The sequence below is a fragment of the Muscardinus avellanarius genome, assembly GCF_963383645.1.
Source record: "Muscardinus avellanarius genome assembly, chromosome: X".
Lineage (NCBI taxonomy): Eukaryota > Metazoa > Chordata > Mammalia > Rodentia > Gliridae > Muscardinus > Muscardinus avellanarius.
The window spans coordinates 38,421,973-38,444,488 of NC_137792.1; the positions used below are offsets into that span (position 1 = coordinate 38,421,973).

The window sequence follows — 22,516 nt, forward strand, 5'->3', positions numbered from 1 at the left end:
TTTGAAAACCAGGCTTAATGCCCCTCGTCCATTGTTCTAATACTATCTGTGAGAATTGGCAATTAATTCACAAGGGAAAAAATGGTGATGACTTCTGTAATAGCTAATATTTATTAACTATGATTTAGACATCGTTCTAAGCATTTACTTGATTGGTTTTCAAAACAGCCTAATATATAATACATAATGTATAAGGAAACAAAAGTTAGGAGTTTTAACAACTTATCTAGATTCATGCAATGACTAAACCATGGAGCTTGGCTCCAGAACCTAAGCTGCTATCATTTTCACTGTAATGCCTTCTTCCATGGAAACCCTTACTTAATAGAGTTAAGAGTTGGTCAAACTCACCTCTGAAAATCAGACTTAACACAAAAATGCTACACAACAAAGAATTCTCTGTTGAACATTTCTAAAAATATGTTTTTTTCTACAGAACTAATAATGTGCTAATTAATTTTTTCTCCTCATTTTAGGTCATCAAGAAAATAACAACTTCTGTTCAGTCAACATAAATATTGGCCCAGGTGACTGTGAATGGTTTGTTGTTCCTGAAGGTTACTGGGGTGTTCTGAATGACTTCTGTGAAAAGTAAGTTTCCAAACTAAATTTTTCTTTTAATATTTAATATTTAATATTAATTGTAAAAGAACTTACTAAGGTGAATCTTAATGATTATATAGATAATTTTTACAATTATTTGGTTCAAGCTAGGTGTGGTAGTGCACATTCCCAGTACTTGGGAAGCTGAGATAGGAGGATCTCAGGTTCACATTTAGCCTAAGCTACTTAGTGAAGCCTTCTGCAACTTAGTGAGACCCTTTTTCAAAATAAAGAATAAAAAGTAGGGCTGGAGGTGTAGTTCAGAGGCAGAATGCCCTAGAAAGTCCTTGTTTCAAAATGAAAATAAAATAGGTTCAGAGGTATAATTCTAATGTAAAATGTTCCCAAGTTTAATACCCAGTACCATACAATAAAAAAGTTAAAATCAGCCAGGCGTGGTGGCACATGCTTGTAATCCCAGCGCTTGGGAGGCCGAGACGGGAGAATCACACAGGTTCGAAGCCAGCCTAAGCTACTTAGGCTCTCAGCAGCTTAATGAGACCCTGTTTCCAAATAACGTATAAAATAGTTCTGGGAATATAGCTCAGAGGTAGAGAAGCCCCTGGGTTCCACCCCCAGTACCACCACCAAAAAAAAAAAAGTTAAAATCATTTGGTTCAAAACCTATTACTTATTATTACTGGAAGTACTTTAAGAAAGATGCCATGCAATCACCTTATGCAATAATATTATGAATTTAGAAGATAGAAAGATTAAATTATTGGTACACACCTGTAACTCCAGAACTTGGAAGGCTGGGACAGGAGGATTACAGGATCGCAGCCAACCTGAGAAACTTAGCAGGTCTCTCAGCAACTTAGTAAAACCCTGCTTCTAAATAAAAAATAAAATAGTGCTGGGGTTGTAGTTCACAGGTAGAATGCCTCTGGGTTTAATAGTACCACCAAAAAAAGATTTGAGTTATTAATTTATTAAATGAGGCATAAATATTTATTTGAAGGGTATGTTCTTAAGAAAAATTGTTCTATTATAAATGCTTTTAGAAAGTGGAAGGAATTCTGTAATTGAGTATGTAGATTGGGAAGAACTCAAGTATTACTCTGATGTAAATTTTTTTAAGAAACAGCAATTTTTTCTATAAAGGAATTTGGTAAAATTTAATGAACTGCTTCCAACTTTTTTAACCTAATAAAAGAATATGCATAGTGGAACTGCTTCTTCCAATCCTAAAAATAATAGCCTTTGTTTGTGTCTTGTGTTAAAGAATAGTTTGAAAAATTTTTTGTTGGTTTTAATTTAATTTCTTTAAATAGGAACCTATTTTTTTCTTTACAAAGCATTATGTAATTTTGTTCACCTTTACATTCCCTAATTTACATGCTATACATTTACAAACATATCAAAGTCAGTCACTAAGCCAAACAGGAGAAAGGGATGGGGGTGAGAATTGGGGAAGGGCTAAATGATGATGTGTACATGTATGACTCTACCATCTTGTACCCCATTAAGATGTATGACTACAATGCACCAATGGGGGGAAAAAGTATTATGAAAGCACCTGATATTTCTATTTAATAATGATTTTATAAAATTATTACAGAATAAAAATTGAAAATATAAATTAAGTTGAAGGGGACTAATGAAACCTGTACACATATCAGGTTACATTTGAAAAATAGTTATACACACATTCTACAAACTAAACTTATAATTTCACAATTTGGCTTAAGAAGCTTTACTGTAAATATTTGAATTTAGTCAGAATTTAGTCAGAGGTACATTATAATTGAGAAACAAAGATTCAAAATTTCTTTATGTACTGACAGGAGATCATCATCTTACTTATATTATCATTTACTTATTTATTGTACTAGGGATTGAGCCTATGGGTGTTCTACTTCTGAGGTACACTCCCAGCCTCCCAAGTACTGAGATTATAAATATTTTATCTTTGTAAATTTGAAACAGGTTCTAACTAAATTGCTGACGTTGTCCTCGAATCTGTGATGTTTCTGTCTCAGCCTCCCAATTACTGAGATAACAGGTGTGTGCCACCGTACTGGGCTTATCTTCAGAATTTGCCACATTGGTTTCCTTCAATGTAAGAAACCCAAAGATAGGGATTTCCCCCTCACCCCAGTACTGTTGATGGAACACAGGGGCATTCTACCTCCGAGCTACACCCTCAGCCCTATTTCCTGTTCTTTATTTTGAAACAGGGTCTCACTGAGTTGCCAAGGGCCTCAGTAAGTAGCTGAGGCTGTCTGCGAACAGCAGTCCTCCTGTTTCAGTCTCCTAAATGATGGGATTATAAGTGTGTGTCCTGCCACGCCTGGCCAAAGATAGGAAATTTTAAAGTTCAAATGTGCTGATGAACTAACCTGATCTACTTTAATCCATATTTTCTTTTCTGAACCAGCAATCTGATAGCAGCGGAGAATAACAGTGTCATGTGTAAAGTCTCCATTGTGCTACAGAAAGATTTTTATTTTTTGAAGCTACAGTATAGTGATAGAAGTTAGTGTGTAGGATTAGGTAAATTTAATGACTCACAGAAAAAAAATACTTGCTACCTCAGCCTTTCATTGTAACTTTGTTTCACCGAAAGTTTCTAACTTATGATTTTTTTTTTTTTTTTGGCAGTACTGGGGTATTACTGCATCATTATAATGCAAAAGCAGCGGTTATGTGTAATTGATTGCATTTGGGTGTGTTCTAATAGTTTTGCTGAAGCTGGGTGTAGTGGCCCATACTTGTAATCTCAGTACTTAGAAGGCTGAGACAGGAGGATCACAGGTTCAAAGCCAGCCTTGGCAACTAAGGAAGGCTCTCAGCAACCAAGTGAGACTGTTTTAAAATAAATAAAATCGGTCTCAGGGTATAGTTTGAAGATAGATTGCCTCTGTGTTCAATCCCCAGTACCCCTCTCCTATATATATACTTTCACTCACAAAAATAGGCAACAGAAATCATGAGCCATAATTTGCCAACCCTTGGTCTGGACATAAAACTAAATTTAAACCAATAAAAACAGTTTCAAAATAGTTTAATATTAGATCTTAAGGAAAGGATTATTTCCACTATACAAATTCTTTCCAAAAATATGAAATCTGAAGTAGTTGAGATTATAAAATTATTATTTTATGGGAAATGTTATTAGTTTATAAAGTACTTGATAGCAAGATAGATTATATGAAGCCAGATATAAAAATAGAAACTTTAGTAATATGATTTGTACAGTTGTTTCCAATATATATTATTGGTGGTAGTGGTAGTCATGGTTATTTATTCGTGTGTGTGTGTGTGTGTGTGTGTGTGTGTGTGTGTGTGTGTTTGCAGGTCTGGGGATGGAACCCAGGGGCATTTGACCTCTGAGCTACACCCCCTGCCCTATTTTTTATTCTTTATTTTGAAACAGGGTCTCACTAAGTTGTGGAGGGCCTCACTAAGTAGCTGAGGCTGTCCATGAACTGTGATCCTCCAGTCTCAGCCTCCTGAATGCTGGGATTACAAGTGTGCGCCACCACGCCCGGCTTTTATAGTTGTTTTTAATGATACAGTTTTAGTCAGCTGATCATCCAAACCTTGTAGAGACTGACATCTTGTCCCCCTTTTCTTCCTTGTGTTACAGAGTAGCAGTGAAGATGTTCTCTTTTCCTAATAAATTGGGGGGAGTTTCTAGTACTTATTGCCATAAAGTTGTTTGTTTGTTTGTTTGTTTATTTATTTATGGTACTGGGGATCGAACCCAGGGGCATTCTACCTCTGAGCTATACCCCAAGCCCTATCTTCTTTTTTTTTTTAAACACAGTCTCACTAAGTTGCTAAGGCTGCATGCAAACCTGCAATCCTCCTGTCTCAACTTTCCAAGGACTGAGATTTTAACCATGCACCACCATGCCTGGCTTTTTTTTTTTTTTAACAATCTTTCATTGGTACATTATAGTCTCATATCATACTGTAAATCATGTTGGTAGTGAGATACATGCATAAAGTACCTGATGGGCTTTCCTCTGGCCTGTTTATAATGACTTGGTGTCATTTCTACTTTCCATTTATCTTTTAGAGATTTCTAAGTACTCCAGAGGAGAAGGGTTTAAGAAAAACAGTCTTTAGCCAGGTGTGGTGGTGCACACTTGTAATCCCCATGCTTGGGAAGCGGAGACGGGATGATCGCGCAGGTTCGAAGACAGCCGCGCTGGCTTAAGAGACCCTGTTTCCAAATTAAAAAAATAAATAAATAAATAAAATAAAATTATATATATATATATATATATATATATATATATATATATATATATATATATATATATATATATATATAATAGGTCTGGGAGTGTAGCCTGGAGGTAGAAGGATTTCCAGGAACTCCAGTACCACCAAAAAAAAAAAAAAAAAGTCTTTATTGGAATGAAATTAAAAGTTACAGTATATGAGTATTACTTGGGAGAGGAGTTGGGAATGGAACCCGGGGCATTCAACCTCCAAGCTATACCCCCTGCCCTATTTTTCTTTTATTCTTTTGAAACAGAGTCTGACTAAGTAGCTGAGGCTGTCTGTGAACCGCAGTCCTCCAGTCTCAGCCTCCCAAATGCTGGGATTACAAGCGTGCACTACCACGCCCGGCTCTATATGAGTATTACTTTAAAGTGGTTTAGAGTTTCATTTGGATCTTTGAAAAATGAACTTAAGGTACTAATACTGATCTTTAGAGAAGTCATCCAATACTAAATAATTAATTTTATACTCCTTATATACATACAGCAGCTTCTATTGTGCAAGCACTTAAGTTTCATTGAAATGGATGAACATTATTTAAAAAGTTAATATTCCAGTCTCTTATAAAGTGCTTATTAAAGTACCTAATCCATTTATACACCTTTTTTCTTATTTCAGAAATAATTTGAATTTCCTAATGGGTTCTTGGTGGCCCAACCTTGAAGATCTTTATGAAGCAAATGTTCCAGTGTATAGGTTTATTCAACGGCCTGGAGATTTGGTGTGGATAAATGCAGGCACTGTCCATTGGGTTCAGGCTATTGGGTGGTGCAACAACATTGCTTGGAATGTTGGCCCACTTACAGGTATTTATTTTTAAATATGATAAAAAGTTTATAAAAGTTTACATATGATTAGTATATTCTTTGACCCCTTGAAGTACTGCTGACTAAATTTTGGAGGATGAGTGTCCCCTTGTATCACATTTCAGTTTATAATATAAGAAATTAAATTCAAGTTAACACATGAAATCCAATACCATGGACCTAAGAAAATTGCAAATTTCTGTGTTTATAGAGTGCTTAATTATGTTTTACAAAGGAAACCCTTCATGGGAGAAAGCAGAGTAGGAATTTATTCTTTCAGATTTTTATCTGTCATATACATGACCCTGTTATGTCAAAATCTGTTTGAATTACGCCTGCCTTTAGGCAGTAGTCAAATAAGGTTAGGAATGTGGCCTTTGGAGCCAGAAAGACCTGGATTTGGACTGGGATCTCATTGTTAACTTTAAGCAACTTATATATAATTTCTCTAGTCCTCAGTTTCTTCATTTATATAATGGGGATAACAAAAATATTAAGGTGATGGTAATAATTAAATTAGATAATGGATAAAAATTAACTCAGCACCATGCCTGGTATATAGTCATAGAAAGTACTCTTTTGTATGATTGTTATTGTCATAAAACATAAATATTAGGCCAGGCATGGTGGCGCACGCTTGTAATCCCCGCGCTTGGAAGGAGGAGACAGGAGGATCACGCAGGTTCGAAGCCAGCCTTGTTGGCTTAAGGGACCCTGTTTCCAGATTTAAAAAATATATAAAAATAGGTCTGGGAGTGTAGCCCAGATGTAGAAGGGCTTCCAGGAACCCCAGAACAACTAACTAACTAACTAACTAAATAAATAAATGAATAAATAAATATTTTGTAGTGTTTTGTTTTCAGAATTAATTTTGAAGGTATCATCTAAGAGAGCGATAATGGTTATGTTAATATCTTTTGATACTCTGGGTTGGATTATAACTATCTTTTTTTCCTTAGCCTGTCAGTATAAATTGGCAGTGGAACGGTACGAATGGAACAAATTGCAAAGTGTAAAGTCAATAGTACCCATGGTTCATCTTTCCTGGAATATGGCACGAAATATCAAGGTCTCAGATCCAAAGCTTTTTGAAATGATTAAGTAAGTACTTTCTAAAATTGCTGTAGTCTCTCTTTTTAGGGAGTGTTAACTATTCAATATTTATTTTCATCAAAGTATTATGTTGACATTAAAACAAAATGGTCTGGAAATGTAGCAAAATGTAATATGTGAATCCACATGTTAAAAATACTTTTCCTTCCAAGTAGCCCACTATGGTAGAGAAGGAAACAGGCACAAATGATTCTAAACCAGAGGCTCACATTCCTATATTTTCCCTGTCCTCTCTCCACCACCTGATTTCCCAGGAGAACTTGAGTTTTAATATTAAAAATCTGCTTTTAGTAACTGCAGGGATAATAGGATCACAGAATAATTACTATTACAAGGGAATTAACCGTGAATATAGGGATTTGACTTAAGGGTTAAATTTTTATTGTCTGAATTACCCATCTTATAATTTTCCCTCTTCTCAGCTGTTTAAATACTTAATACAATTCATATAAATTCTTATCTAGTACCTTGAACTTCACATTTGTTATCACACTTTTTAAAATTTATTTATTGGTGCACTGTAGTCATACATCTTAATAGTGTACAAGATGTTAGAGGCATACATGCAAACATCACTCATTTAGCCCTTCCCCAATTCCCACCCCATTTACTCCCTCTTTCTCCTGTTTATCTTAGTGATTGACTTTGATATATTTGTGAATGTACATCATGTACATTAGGGAATTGTCGTCTTCTCCACTCCCACTCCCCTCAGTTAGGTCACCTTATTTGCTCATCTATGTTTTTTTCTTCCTTGTTTAGAGTTTCTCCTTTGACCCTTTTCCTCCCTAGCTTCTGCATATTAGAGAGAACATCTGATTTTTTTACTTTTTGTGACTAATCTCACTTAGCATAATGTTCTCCAGTTCCATCCATTTCCTTGTAAATGACGTAATTTTGTTCTTCATGGCTGAATAAAATTCCATTGTGTATATATCCCATAGTTTTGTAATTCATTCATCTGTTGATGGACATCTTGGCTGGTTCCATAGTTTGGCAATTGGGAATTGTGAGGCTATGAACATAGATGTGTATGCATTAGTTTGGTAGTTGGGTTTCCATTCTTTTGGGTAGATACCCAGAAGTGGTATTGCTGGATCATATGGTAAGTTCATTTCAATTCTTCTGAGGATCCGCCATACTGTTTTTCAAAGTGGTTGCACTAATTTTCAGTCCCACCAAAAATGTATTAAGAGCTCCCACTTCTCTACATCCTCACCAGCATTTGTCATTGTCTGTGTTTTGAATGATGGTCATTCTAGTTGAAGTTAGGTGAAATCTCAGGGTAGTTTTCATTTGTATCTCTCTGATTGTCAATGATGTTGAATGTTGTCACACTTTCTATTCTAGCTATTTTGTAAATCTATTTAGAAGTAATATTTTCAAACAATTCTATGTAACAGTGTTACTCTAAATTTTGTTTCCTACTACTACTTCTTCCCCCAAAAGGTAGGTAATTGTAATCAAAGAACTATAGAGAGTTGGACATGGTGGCACATGATTGTAATCCTAGAACTTGGGAGGTTGAGACAGGTTCATGGCCAGCCTCAGTAACAGAGAGGTCCTCCACAACTTCTTGAGACCCTGTTTCTTAATAAAGAATAAAAAGTAGGGCTGGGGATGTAGCTCAGAGGTACAGGGCCCCTGAGTTCCATTCCCAGTACCACACACACACACACAGAAATATGTGAAGTGATGGCTTAAATAATATCAGACAAGTTCATTATTTCCAAAATCATTTTTAAATTAAACTTTTGTAAAATTCTAGTGGCACTTGTTTGTAATCCCAGTACTTGGGAGGCTGAGACGAGAGGATCACAGGTTCGCAGCCAGCCTCAACTGCTTAGTAAGGTACTCTGCAACTTAGTGAGACCCTGTTTTCAAAATACAGAACAAAAAATCGGGCTGGGAGTATGTATAGCTTGGAGGTAGAATGTCCCTGGTTTCAATCCCCAGCACCACACACAAAAAAATTCTTTAGATACCATTTTATGGATATGTTTTGTGAATGAGAAAGAAATTACAATGTGTTTCCCAACTTATTTGATGATCACCGTTTGAAGAATTCTTCACGCCGGGTGTGGTGGCGCATGCTTGTAATCCTCATGCTTGGGAGGCTGAGACAGGAGGATCGCACAGATTTGAAGCCAGCCTCAGCTACTTAGGCTCTCAGCAGTTTAGTGAGACCCTGTTTCCAAATAAAGTATAAAATAGGTTTGGGAGTATAGCCCAGAGGTAGAAAGCCTCTGGGTTCCACCCCCAGTACCACCAAAAAAAAAAAAGAATTGTTCACAAAATCTCATTTTGGAATATACTGCCTTATATTCACTAACAAGTTTGCTTTAGTCTTTTTTTTTTATAGCATTTTCATTCAGTATTTCACCCTCAGGTATATTAATTTGGTCTGCATGTGTTGTTTTCAAAATACTATCTTTTGAAAGTAATCCTGGCTTATTGTAATTATTTCCAACCTAAATCTAGAATCATATTCAAACAAAAATTATGTGGGAAAGGTGACTTGCCTGTGTATTATCTCATGATAGTCCTTTACAACATAGTCACTATTGCACTGTTCATTCAATACTGGGCAAAAGGAGTTAGGTACAGAGATCCAAAAAGAACAAAACTTAAATCATAGATAATGTACAAATCCCTTAAAACACTGAATGTTAAACGCCATAATCTTTCCTTTTTTTTTTTTTTTTTGTGGTACTGGGGTTCCTGGAAGCCCTTTTACTTCCGGGCTACACTTCCAGACCTATTTTATATTTTTGAAACAGGGTCTCTTATGCCAGCGCGGCTGACTTCGAACCTGCGCGATCCTCCTGTCTCCGCCTCCCAAGCACAGGGATTACAAGCATGCACCACCACGCCCGGCCAAACGCCATAATCTTTCTATAAATATAATTGGCAGGATGGAGTGTTCCTATCTCCTTAATCTCAGAATGATACTTTTTAAATAGCAAAGTTCGGTATTATTTGGGGGAGTGACCTAAATGTACAAAAGATGTTTAGTAACCTGGAGGTAAGTATGAACTAAATGCTAATTCAAATCACCTTAAAGGATGGTAAAAGCCAATATAAAAGATCGAAAAACATAAACCAGAGTAAGATTGTACATGTACTTTTAAGACATAGGTAAAAACTTTATACATTTGTTCTAAAGTTACAGGTTACCATTAAAGGATTTAAAAGATAAAATCCTATACCCCCAGGGTAAGAATGAGTTCAGATTTCAGTTTTAAGAAAAAAATTGGGGGGGGGGGGAGTAGAGAATGGATTCCAAGGGCAAAATTAGAAATAGGACAGTTAGGAGGCAATAATAGTACTACAGACCAACTTAAAGATTTTCCTGTGGAGGTGGAGAGAGGGATCAAACTAGGGACTATTGTGGACCTGAAGCTCAGAAAACATATTCATAAATTCAGTAGTGGAGTAAGGGGAAAAGGAACCAAAGAAAAATTGTTGGCAACATTATTCTTCCTGCCTGATCTTTGATAATTTAAACAGTATTCACTGCTGTCGTATTTCCCTTTCTTTATCCCACTTTTACCATACTTGCTACCCTTTTATTTTTACTTAATTTTTGTGTATGTGTGTGGTGCTGGGGATTGAACCCCGAGGCATTCTATCTCTGAGCTATGCCCCAGTCCTATTTTTTATTCTTTTTTTTTTTTTAAATAGGGTCTTACAATGTTGCAGAGGGCCTCATTAAGTAGCTGAGGCTGGCTGTGAATCTGGATCCTCCTATCTAAGCCTCCCAAGTACTGGGATTACAAGCATGCGCCACCACGCCCGGCTCTTGCTACCCTTTTAGACTCCATTCAATTAATCATTGTCCTTCTTAATGTTCTTTAAATGTTTAATTGTCTTTGTAATATTTGAATTATCTTAGTAATAATGTGTGTTGACATTGGACACACAAAATTTAGGTGTTTTTCTACTGATAGTAGATTTGCTATTTATATTTTTGTAACATTTTAACTTTAGCATGTTTAGATGTGTATCTGTACTCCATTTTACCTAGTAATGCAAAAGACATAATTATTTGAACCTTCATTACATTGCTCATTATATTTAAAATTTTGAGCCAGATACAGTGGCACCAGCTTTTAATCCCAGTTCTTGGAAAGCTGAGATAGGAAGATTGCAGGTTTAAGGCCACCCTTAGCAACTTAGAGAGATCCTGTTTCAAAATAAAAAGCCAGGCATGGTGGCACACCATGTAATCCCAGTACTTGAGAGGCTGAGACAAGAGGATCATAGTCTTAAAGCCACCTTCATCAACTTAGTGAAGCCCTTAGCAACTTAGTCCCCATTTCCAAATAAAAAAATAAAACAGGGCTCAGAGTTAGAATGCTCCTGGGTTCAATCTCCGGTAGCACACACAGGCACATAATGGATACATAAATAAATGGATAAATGAATAAAAGGCTGAGAGAATAACTTGGATGTAGGATGCTTCTGGGTTCAATTCCTAATACCACCACCAGCCCCCACCCCCCAAAAAAAATAGGAATTCTACTTCCAGCTTGGATTGCCATGACATGTGTTTAGCAAGTTCTATTTATCGTCAGACAACTGTATTTGTTAACCACATGTCCAGACTCAGAGTTCTTGCTTTATAAGCTTCCTTTTTAATATGCATTTTGTTCAGCCACTGCTAAAAATGTACTTTTTACCAGTCAACATTGCTCCCATTCTTTCATTTAGTATTTGCTGACAAAATATAAGACTCTGGTCTAGGCGCTGAAGATATATAAATGTTTGCTATAGGTCCCATTAGTACATATAAATAAATAGGCTGAAAGGAATACAGTGATATATTCAAATGTTGGAATTTTTCCAGGCCACAGAATCTGAGAAGTCTTTTAACGTTGTGTGTTGTGCGAAGGGATGTATTTTGTGTGAAAGATGAAAATGCCTGGACAGGGACAGGAAAAAAGAATATCACCTAAAGCCAGCTAAAACCAAACTCTTGCCCCATCAGAAAAATACCTCAATCCAAAGAGTGTACCTACATATCATGTCTCCTTAAATCAATACAGTCATGTTTTCCTCTAGTGAAAGAATGAGTCTCTTTTCTTCAGCTGAGCACTAGGCAAGATAGTTGGCTTACGTAAAAAGGTCATATTGTATGACATATGCCAAATTTCACGTATAAAATCATATTCAGCATGGTAAGCTGCTTTCATTATGAGAAGCTCAGGGCAACTCTTGATTCTAGAAATAGCAAATGCATATTGTGTCCAGGTCTTCTCTTCTGCTCTTATTCTCTCCCTAACACCTACCTCCCTTCCTCTCTCTCCTGACCTGCCCTCACTGTGTTTTCGAATGAGCTTTAATATATGTGTGATAAAACTCTGTTATACATATGTTGACAACACAGTACATTGTGGTTTGAGCAGTTTTAGTCTCCTTTCCTATTGCTGTGACTAAGTACTGGACAAGAATAGTTTAGAGGAAGAAAGGTTTATTGGGGCTCACGGTTTTAGTCCATGCTGTTCCTGAAGCAATAAATGGCAGCCGTGGTAGCAGGGTGTGTGGAGGGCTCCTGTTCTTATGTCATGGAGGCTGGAAGCAGAGAGCAAGGAGAAGACATAAATAATCCCCTACCTACTCCAGTCACACCCTACCACTTATTAAATACATTCAAGTTAATGATCCATCAATGGATTTATCCACTGATGAAATTAAAAGGCCTCATGGTTTGATTATTTCACATCTAGATACCTTTGTTTTGCACATACATGACCTTTTTTAGAGAACATTCTATATCCATACCATAATATGCCACCCCAGGACCCTGAAAAGTTCATGCCCATCTCACAATGTAAAATGCATTTGGACCATCACCAAGCGTTCCCATAGTCTTTACAGTTGTAGCATTGCTCAAAAGTCTAAACTCCAGTCTCCTCCAAGACTCAAGGTAAGTGCTTTGCTTTGATTTCCTGTAAAAATACAAAGCAAGTTATACTTCCAATGTACAGTGGCACAGAGTAAGCATTTGCATTCCACAAGGGAGAGATAGGGCCATAAGAAAGAAGGAATGGCACTGGAACAGTACCAAAGTCCAGCAAGGCAAACATTAAGTCTTATATCTCCACGTCTGGCATCCTGGGAACACAACAGTGAGATGCAATCCCCAACGGGTCTTGGCAGCTCCACCCATATGGTGTGATTGGTTGCAATTGGGCATCTTGGTTGTTCTCCTAATCAGTCTCCATCATGGGCAGGTAGAAGTTTTCCTCAGCAGATGTTCCATGTTTTTGTCATCTTAGTCTGGGCAATTCCCCTTGCAACTTTGGCTTCACCCTCATAGCTTCACAAATTGTCCTTTTGGGGCCTGCTTGAAGGGATTCCAACCCTGCCACATTTTGCCTGTCCTGTCCACACAGTCTATCTATTGAAATCTGAGGGAAAGCCTCCATACCTCATTTACTCCAGCAAAGCCAGTATATGTCTGTGCCAAGATCCACCACTAGCCAGTGGCACATAGCTGTAAACCCAGTACTAGGTAGACTGAGTCAGGAAGGTCACAAGTTGGAGGCTAGCCTCAACAATTTAACAAGACTCTCATCAACCTAGTGAGATCATTTCAAAAAACAAGGGTAGTTACACATAGGTTAATGGGGCAAAATCTAAGTGCCTTTTTTAAAATCTCTATTGTTGAACATATCTTCATGGTCATAGCCTTCATCCTGTGATGAGTGGATTGTTGATTTCCAAGATACCTTCAAAGTATCATGCCCATTGTTTCTGTGCAAAGTACTTCTCTTCAGTGATTATAATCTCTCCAGGACCACACCTTCTCTGGCCCCAATTTTACATGGACTTTTCTGGCTAAACTGCAAGTTTCAAAATCTTTCTCCTGCTTTCTGCTCCCTTTGTCATAGTAAAATTGGGTATAAGATGCCAGCATTGCCCGTGCCACTGTTTCAACACTTTTTTTTTTATTTCCTCATCCAGATTAATTAGTGCATTAATTTTAAATCCAGCCTCTCACTGTCTCAGGACACGAGCAAAATGCAGATAAGTTCTTTGCTAGAACATGACATGTGCATCTTCTGGACCAATACCTTATGGAGTCCTCCTTGCCATCTGAAATCTCAGCATAGTCTTTCATGTTCCTTTTCCTACCTGCATTCTGGTCTTCTGAGCTTGACAGCATCCTAAGGCTTCTCTGGGCTCCATCCCCAGACCTTCCACAGTGTCAGGATAGTGATAGCAACATTCTTCTCCTCAGTACTGATTTCTGTTTTATTTGGCTTTCTTGTTGCTGTGACCAAATTACTTATTTAAAAAAAAAAAAACTTAGAGGAGGAAAGATTTATTGGGACTCACAGTTTCAGAGACTTCAGTAAATAGCGCTGGCTGTGAAGCATAATGGCAACAAAGGTAGCAGGATGTGCTGGGGAACTCTTTTTCCGGAAACTCAACTGCTCCAATAGCTTTAGAATATGTAAATTTAGCTTCTCTAAGCCCCTGCTTCCTATTTGTAAGATAGAGATGACCCTTCTGACGCAGGTGTGGTGGCATGCCTGTAATCCTAATACTTGGAGGCTGAGACAGGAGGATCACATGTTCAAGACCTCAGCAAATTAGCAAGACCCTGTTTCAAAAAAATAAATAAATAAATAAGGCTGAGAATGTAGATTAGATCTAGAATGCCCCTGCATTCAAAACCCCCAAAGGCACAAGAAATTAAAAGGACGATCAACATGTGGAATTGCATTAAACTGAAGAGCTTCTGTAAATTCAAATGGCCAGTAAATGTGTGTCTGAAAAAAATGATCAACATCATTAGCAATTGGGGAGATGCAAATCAAAACTACTGTGGAGCCAGGCATGGTGGCGCATGCTTGTAATCCCAACATTTGGGAGGCTGAGACAGGAGGATACTCCAACCAGAGTGGCAATCATTTAAAACACAAACATATTGTTGGTGGGATTGCAAATTAGTGCAACCACTTTAAAAAAAAATAGTATGGAGGATCCTTAGAAAAACGGGAATGAACCTATCATATGATCCAGCAATACCACTTCTGGGTATCTACCCAAAAGAATGGAAACCAAACTACCAAACTAATGCATGTGCATGTTCATAGCTGCACATTTCACAATTGCCAAACTATGGAACCAGCCAAGATGTCCATCAACAGATGAATGGATTACAAATCTATGGGATATGTACACATTGGAATTTTATTCACCCAAAAGAACACAGTTATGTCATTTACAGGGAAATGGATGGAACTGGAGAACATTATGCTAAGTGAGATTAGTCAGTCACATAAAATAAAAAATTGGATGTTCTTCCTAATATGCGAAGTTAAGGAGAAAATGGGTCATAGAGGAACTCTAGATGAAAGAGGAGAAACCATATATGAGCAAATAAGGTGACCTAACTGAGGGGGATGAGGGGAGAATTCTCTAACATACATGATGTACATTCACAAACATATTAAAGTCAATCAGTAAGCCAAACACGAGAAAGAGGGAGGGGGAGGGAATAGGGTGGTAATTAGAGAAGAGCTAAATGAGTGATGTGTGCATGTATGCATCTACCATCTTTTACCCCATTAAGATGTATGACTACAATATACCAATGAAAAAATTTTTTTTAAAAAAGAGAATTGGGCTGCACAAGGGCCATATATGGCATAATGTAAGTGAAATACTGAATGCATGCCTTCTGTTTGTATTCTTTATTTTTTATTGCTTTATATCCCTAAATGATTACTATTATCATTGGACCTGCTGAGCATTATCTTATATTTTTAAATCTGATAATATCTATGAAATTGGCAAAATAAAAATGATCAAGTCTCAGACATTAGAACCAAATCTCTGGGCATTATTTCTAATTGGTATATGTTTTATTCTAAAGGCATTCACTGTTCAGTTGCTGATCACATGTAATTTTTCCCCTACAATAGGTATTGTCTTCTGAGAACTCTGAAGCAGTGTCAGACATTGAGGGAGGCTCTCATTGCTGCAGGAAAAGAGATTATATGGCATGGGCGGACAAAAGAAGAACCAGCTCATTACTGTAGCATATGTGAAGTAAGTAACTGTTCTTATCCGTAGTTGTTTTGTAATGCTTCTTGCCTTTCCACTTTTAGTGTTTAATCTAGGTTTTTTAAAATTGTTTTCTATACTTAGTATAATGTGTATTCCTGCAGTTAACATGGCGTTCACATGTTATTATTAGATGTGTATTAAAATTTAGTCAAATTTAATATTTGTTAACCTTAAAAGTATCTACAACAGAGTCACTTATCTGATAGATTTTTTTTTCCTTTCTTTTTTTTTTGGTGGTACTGGGATTCCTGGAAGCCCTTCTACCTCCGGGCTACACTCCCAGACCTATTTTATTTATATATTTTTTTTAATTTGGAAACAGGGTCTCTTAAGCCAGCGAGGCTTGCTCCGAACCAGAGCAGAGCGATCCTCCTCTCTCCCCTTCCCAAGCACGGGGATTAAAAGCATGCGCCACCACGCCCAGCCATATCTGATAGATCTTTAACAGATGATAGAAGTTTTAGTCAGGTTTTAGACTGGGAACAATTTAGATGTTAAGGGATGCCAATTAACTGGATGTAGCTTGGTATAGCTCCATGCAGATCAATGTTCACTCCTCTTTCAACAATTCACAATACATTTTTCATACATCCCTTGTTCCTCAAACAGGAACAAAGAAGATGTGGTTCCTGCTCTGAAGGAGCTTAAATTCTACTCAGAGAAGTCAAGTTATAAGCAGCTAATTATAATATACATGAGAAAAAAAGTTCAAAAATAATAATGTACATGAGACCAGGATGAAAGTGAAGTTGGCATTACTGTTATAAAAATGCTGAGGGAAAATGGTCTTAATTTTCCCTCCTGGTATTGGCCAAAGAGCGCACTAAAGTATTAGCATTTGAAGCATTCCTTGAAAGAAAAATATGGTTTCAGTGAGCTCAAAATGGTGAGAATTAGAGGTAGCCTGTCATGTGGTATAGGGAATAAGGGAAATGGGGAAATGGAATGGTTTTAGAAAAGGATGAGTAGTACAATGTGACTGCACAAACAGAAAATTCTTCTCAAACATCTTTTAAGGAATTTGATATTTATTGTGAGGTTATTGAAGCCACAACCTTTTTGAACAGGCCAAGCAAGTTAGATGTGTATCTTGGAGAAAACAAAGGTAATAAGCTGTTGTGGTGGTTTTAAGTAAGAGTTGTTATCTAGGGCCTGGAAAAGAATCTGGCAATAAGAGTATTAAAGGAGAAGAATTCAAAACAATTTAGAATATGAAAATCAGTAATTGTTAAGTGGAAGAAATAAGGAACAGGTTGAAGAATGTTCAGTTTTCTAGCTGAGATCACTAGGTTCCTGCCAGTGCTTGTGATTATCATGGGAAAAGTGGTGAATTCTAGGATTTTAAGAATTAACTTCATGCCAGGCGTGGTGGCGCATGCTTGTAATCTCAGCATTCGGGAGGGCAGAGCCTGGAGGATCACAGTTCGCAGCCAGCCTCAGCTACTTTGTGGGGCCCTTTGCAACTCAGTGAGACCCTGTTCAAAAACAAAAAGGACTTAAAAAAAAAATAGGGGTTGGGGGTGTAGCTCAGAGGTAGAATGCCCCCTGGGTTGCCAAAAAAAAAAAGAATAACTTCATGAGAATTTTCTATTGAAGAAATTCAGATTTAAGCCAGAGATAAGGATATTGATTTCTTGCAAATCTTGAAATTTTGTAATTCTGGTGTTGTTTTGTTTTTTGTTTTCTTTGCAGTACTGGGGCTAGAACCCAGTGGCATTCTACCTCTGAGCTGCATCCCCAGTCCTATTTTTTATTCTTCATTTTGAAACAGGGTCTCTCACTAAGTAGCTGAGGCTGTCCGCGAAACATGATCCTCCTGTCTCAGCCTCACAAGTACTAGGACTACAATCATGTGCCACCACACCTGGCATATTTTTCGTTTTGAAACAGAGTATTGCTAGGTAGCTGAGAGTCTTGCTATGATGCCAAGGCTGTCCTCAAACCTGTGATCCTCCTGTCTCAGCCTCCCAAGTATTGGGGTTACAGGCATACACCACCACACCCAGCTCTGAGCTTCATTTTAAATGATTGAATTAGTTTTCTATTTTACTTTTGTTTAACCTTGTCAGGGTAATTTTTAAAAAGGACTTAGGGTGTAGCTTGGAGATAAAATGTCCCTGGGTTCAATCCCCAGTGCTGTAAAAAGCAAGTAAATAAAAAAAAAATGAGGGAAATAGTATTTCTGGAATCATGCTATGCTAATGAATATACTGTTTGTACTTATACTCCTTAATGTGAAACTTGAAACTGAATACGCACTGTCACTTATCCGTCCTCTTCCTCATCTGTAAATAATCAGATTATATTCATTCAATAAGTATGTTTTGATGTTTGTCTAAGCAAAATTCTGGATTTACAATGAAAATATGCTGACCTGTATCAAACTTTTGGATTAGGCTTTGCCAAAGATTATCATTAGTATGTCTCTCATGTAGGTCAATTCCCTAAATATGCCTTACCACCATGTCTTTGTGTTTGATGCAACATAAAGATTCTCACACACAAGTACCTACTCTTAGCCAGAAATAACTGTCCACAATTCCATTAAAATAGAATTTCATGTATATACTAAGGTAATATAATAAATACCATCATTTCTATTTAATGTGTTTTTCTTTTGTATAAAACAGGTGGAGGTTTTTGATCTGCTTTTTGTCACTAACGAGAGTAATTCTCGAAAGACCTACATAGTGCATTGCCAAGATTGTGCACGAAAAACAAGTGGAAACCTGGAAAATTTTGTGGTGCTAGAACAGTACAAAATGGAGGACCTGATGCAAGTCTATGACCAATTTACATTAGTAAGTGAAATCAACATGTGAGTACATAGTTAGCTAGGTTATGAGGCAGCAGTGTTTGTTCTGCCTCCTGATAAATAGGAGGTAATGAAAAATTTAAATTTTCTTTTGGCTTGTCAGATACTGCATGAGGATATGTTCATATCCCCTCCTCCTTCACTTCCAAATATTTATTCCTATGAAGTTGGCATATGTCATTTTCATATTTCTTCCTTGGTGAGACCAGGCTAAGTAATATTCAAACAATCACATTTTTAAATATTTGTGTTCATCAGAACACTATCTATCTTTTATGTCTTTTGGTCTCAGTTGATAAAATGTTTATGTACGTAGCTTCTTAGTGCTCACAAAATGAATCTATAAGTGTGTTTTTACATGTATTTCTGTCTTTAGAGCTGATTATATCTATTTAAAATTTTATACTTGCTATAAGTATTATCCTCATGGGAATATTTGATGGCGCTTAACTATCTGGTACGTTACATAACCTTATGAAATTTAGGTATGCTTATAAATTGCACAGTTTTTAATTTCAAACAGCAGAGCCAGGTGTGGTGGCACACATCTGTAATTCCAGTACTTGGGGCAATGGCCTGAGGCAGGAGGATCGTAGGTTCAAGGTCAGCCTCAACAAGTAGCGAGACTCTCAGCAACCTACCAAGGCACTGTTTCAAAATAAAAATAAAAAATAGGGCTAGAGGTATATCTCAGAGGTAGAATGCCTCTGAGATCAATCCCCATTCCCCTATTCCCCCAACAATTCAGACGGCAGTTGTTTAGGGGAAAGCATCCTATTCTAACAGTTTAATAGCTTTTATGAATAGAAACACAGACATAATTTATGAATTCTAATTTTCTTTAGTATTTTTCTCACAAATGTGTGATCAAAAAATTTTTTCATTTACCTTTAATATTTTTACTTGTATCATCTTCCATATTTCTTGAAGAAGGAAAAGATTATCTGAGATATTTTGAGCAAAATATTTTATCTATACCTGAGATAAATCCTGAAGGAAGTCCCTAGTAAATTTTATTTTCTGAGAGCGTTTTCTAAGCAATCTAAAGAAAGTGGTAACCTATATAATGTTCCAAGAGGTTTTTACCAAGTGGTGAAAAAGTACAGAAAACTGCAGGTACAGTAGCTAGGGCAATTGTCCTAGACTCTTAGGAAAAATGGCCATTTACTAGAATGTTGAACTTTCCTGAATCATAAACAGACTATATGTTTGTAGCCATGAGCTAGGGAACAATAATAACAATTTCTCTGCCAAAATAACCTACCTTACTTTTGTTCTCAGGCTCCTCCATTACCATCCGCCTCATCTTGATATTGTTCCAAGGACATTAAACATGAGACCATTCCTGCTATTCAGGAAGTAACCCAGTTCTGCACCACTGGTTTCTGTAGCTATCTCGTAAGGCTGCTGGCTGAAAACTGTGTCTATGCAACCTTCCAAGTGCGGAGTGTCAACCAACTGGACAGGGAGAATGCCACTCCTACTCCAGGACTCTCACAAAGCTAATCAGCTGAACTTCAGAAAAAAATAATAATTTCCAAGTTTTGTATATATCTGACAAAACTGGCAACATCATACAGACTACTGACTTGAAGACAACCTCTTTTATATTTCTCTATTTCTGGGCTGATGAATTTGTTTTCATCTATCTTTTTCTCCTTCACAATTTTCCTTGGAAAAAAATACTAGCCTAGCTGGTCATTTCTTTGTAAGGTAGTTAGCAATTTTAAGTCTTTCTTTGGTCAACTTTTTTTTAATGTGAAAAGTTAGGTAAGAAACTTTTTTACTGCTTTTATGTTTTTTCTGTCTTGTTTTGAAACCATGATGGTTACACTTTTGGTTCCTAAATAAAACATTAAAAAATTAACAGCCAAGTCACAAAGATAATGGATTGCACATAGACTAAGGAATAAACTTCAGATTTGTGATTTTTGTTTCTAATCTTGATGTAAATTTACACTATTTATAAATACATATTTATTGCTTGAAAATATTTGTGAATGGAATGCTGTTATTTTTTCCAGATTTACCTGCCATTGAAATTTTAAGGAGTTCTGTAATTTCAAACACTACTCCTATTACATTTTCTATGTGTAAATAAAACTGCTTAGCATTGTACAGAAACTTTTATTAAAATTGTTTAATGTTTAAAGAGTTTTCTATTGTTTGAGTTTTAAAAAGAATTTATGTACAGTGCCCAGCTTTTGTTCATTTTTCAAATCTGATTATATATATTTTATATATACTTATGTATGTATATATAATATATATAGAAATCTGGATATATATGTATAAAGATTTAGAACTTAAATTTTTCTCGTTTTAAGTTTCACATCTATGGTAGATTTTTGAGGTGTCTACTGTAAAGTATTGCTTACAAAAGTATGATTATTTTTAAAGAAATATATATGGTATGTATCTTCAAGACCTAAAATGTCAGACTGGTTTATTGTTAAGTTGCAATTACTGCAGTGACAGACCAATAAACAATTGCTGCCAAAATGTAGTATAATAGTAGAAAACAAATACTGATTGAACTCAAGATTTTTAAGGGAATATTATATTGGTTTGACAAATCCTGTACATTGCTTAGTAGCATTTTATATGGAAAAAGGGGTTCTAGGATAAAGGGCTCTATTTTAGAATGCAAATAAATCAAGAGACTTATTTTTTTAAAGTTAGGCAATTTTGAAATCTCATGCTTTCCTATTTGCATGACATGGGGCAGGGGGCTGCTGCAAATTCCATCCATATCTATAGTATACAGTAAGGTATATTGGCATTCACAAAGCATCTCTAATTAACAGTATGATTTCATTTTATAGTAATGGCACCTTGCATTTATACATACCTCCATTTTCTGAAGCACTTGGCACTTAGGCTCATTTTGTATTTGTTCTTTCATTGAATGTTCTAGGAAGCATTAGTGAAGAGACATAGAGAAAGCTATGAAATGAAATAGAGAAACAGTGTGTGTGTGTGTGTGTGTGTGTGTGTGTGTGTGTGTGTGTGTGTGTGTGTGTAAAGAGAATTTTTGTGCCTATCTGGTGAAATGCCATGCTGATTGCACTAATCAAGTACCCTTTCAGATAGTTTAGAGTATGTTGTCCTCCTAGAAACAGTTTGAAGGCTGAAAGCACAGAGATGTTTTATTCAGTTAATAATTTGCTAAATCTTAAATATCTATTAGCAGCAATCATCTCTTATGTATAATTTAGAGAGAAATAATTCCAAATCTATCTTAGTTATTGAGTAAGAGTGCCTGTCTAAGTGCTGCTCAGGATGTTTAACCATGAATATTTTTAAGTAATTTTCTTTTAAAATCGCCTATCCAGAAGTAATATAGAATTAAAGAACTCAAGACAAACATTTTTGCAAACAAAATTACAAGCCAACTGTCAAAAAGCAAAAATTACAAGCATGCTAAAGCTATACCTAAATGTTTCTTACCTGTTCTGGTTTATTTTACTGATACAGTATCTTCTGGGATTTGTTAAGATCATTTATTGTGTAAATTCATAGAAGTTAACATTTGAGGAAAATTTTATGTAATTCATATTTGGATCAGAAGTGAAAAATACTCAGAGACTTTTAGTTTTTGAATGATAGAGAATAGGGAATAAAAATCAACATTACTCTGAAATGTAATTAGACATTGTATAGGTAAGTCCCATTAAGGCATACTCTATCCAGATATCTTAATAATAGAACAAGTTTGCATCATAGTCCATACATTCAGAGAAAGAAGTGATAATTAAAAAAAAAAAAACAGATGCTAACCAGGCATGGTGGTGCATGCCTATGATCCCAGTACTTGGGAGTTTGAGACAGGAGAATCACAGGTTCAAGACCAGCC

The 22,516-nt window shown here is 36.4% G+C and overlaps 1 protein-coding gene across 16 annotated transcripts in view; it reads left to right on the plus strand.

The window, feature by feature from the left end:
- KDM6A (lysine demethylase 6A) overlaps window positions 1–20,023 on the plus strand; it is a gene marked incomplete at both ends in the record, with an annotated part of 215,479 nt that extends 195,456 nt beyond the window's left edge. For 13 of the 16 annotated variants that reach the window (XM_080719442.1, XM_080719452.1, XM_080719455.1 and 10 more), the window contains 6 exons: window positions 477–591; window positions 5,461–5,648; window positions 6,608–6,749; window positions 15,701–15,827; window positions 18,476–18,646; window positions 19,942–19,971. In XM_080719442.1, the coding sequence (XP_080575568.1) occupies window positions 477–591; window positions 5,461–5,648; window positions 6,608–6,749; window positions 15,701–15,827; window positions 18,476–18,646; window positions 19,942–19,971 (773 nt within the window). Of the gene's footprint in view, window positions 1–476; window positions 592–5,460; window positions 5,649–6,607; window positions 6,750–15,700; window positions 15,828–18,475; window positions 18,664–19,941 lie in introns of all 16 variants that reach the window. The other 3 variants (XM_080719450.1, XM_080719444.1, XM_080719454.1) reach the window with 1 other exon arrangement.
- Between the last annotated feature and the right edge of the window lie 2,493 nt (window positions 20,024–22,516).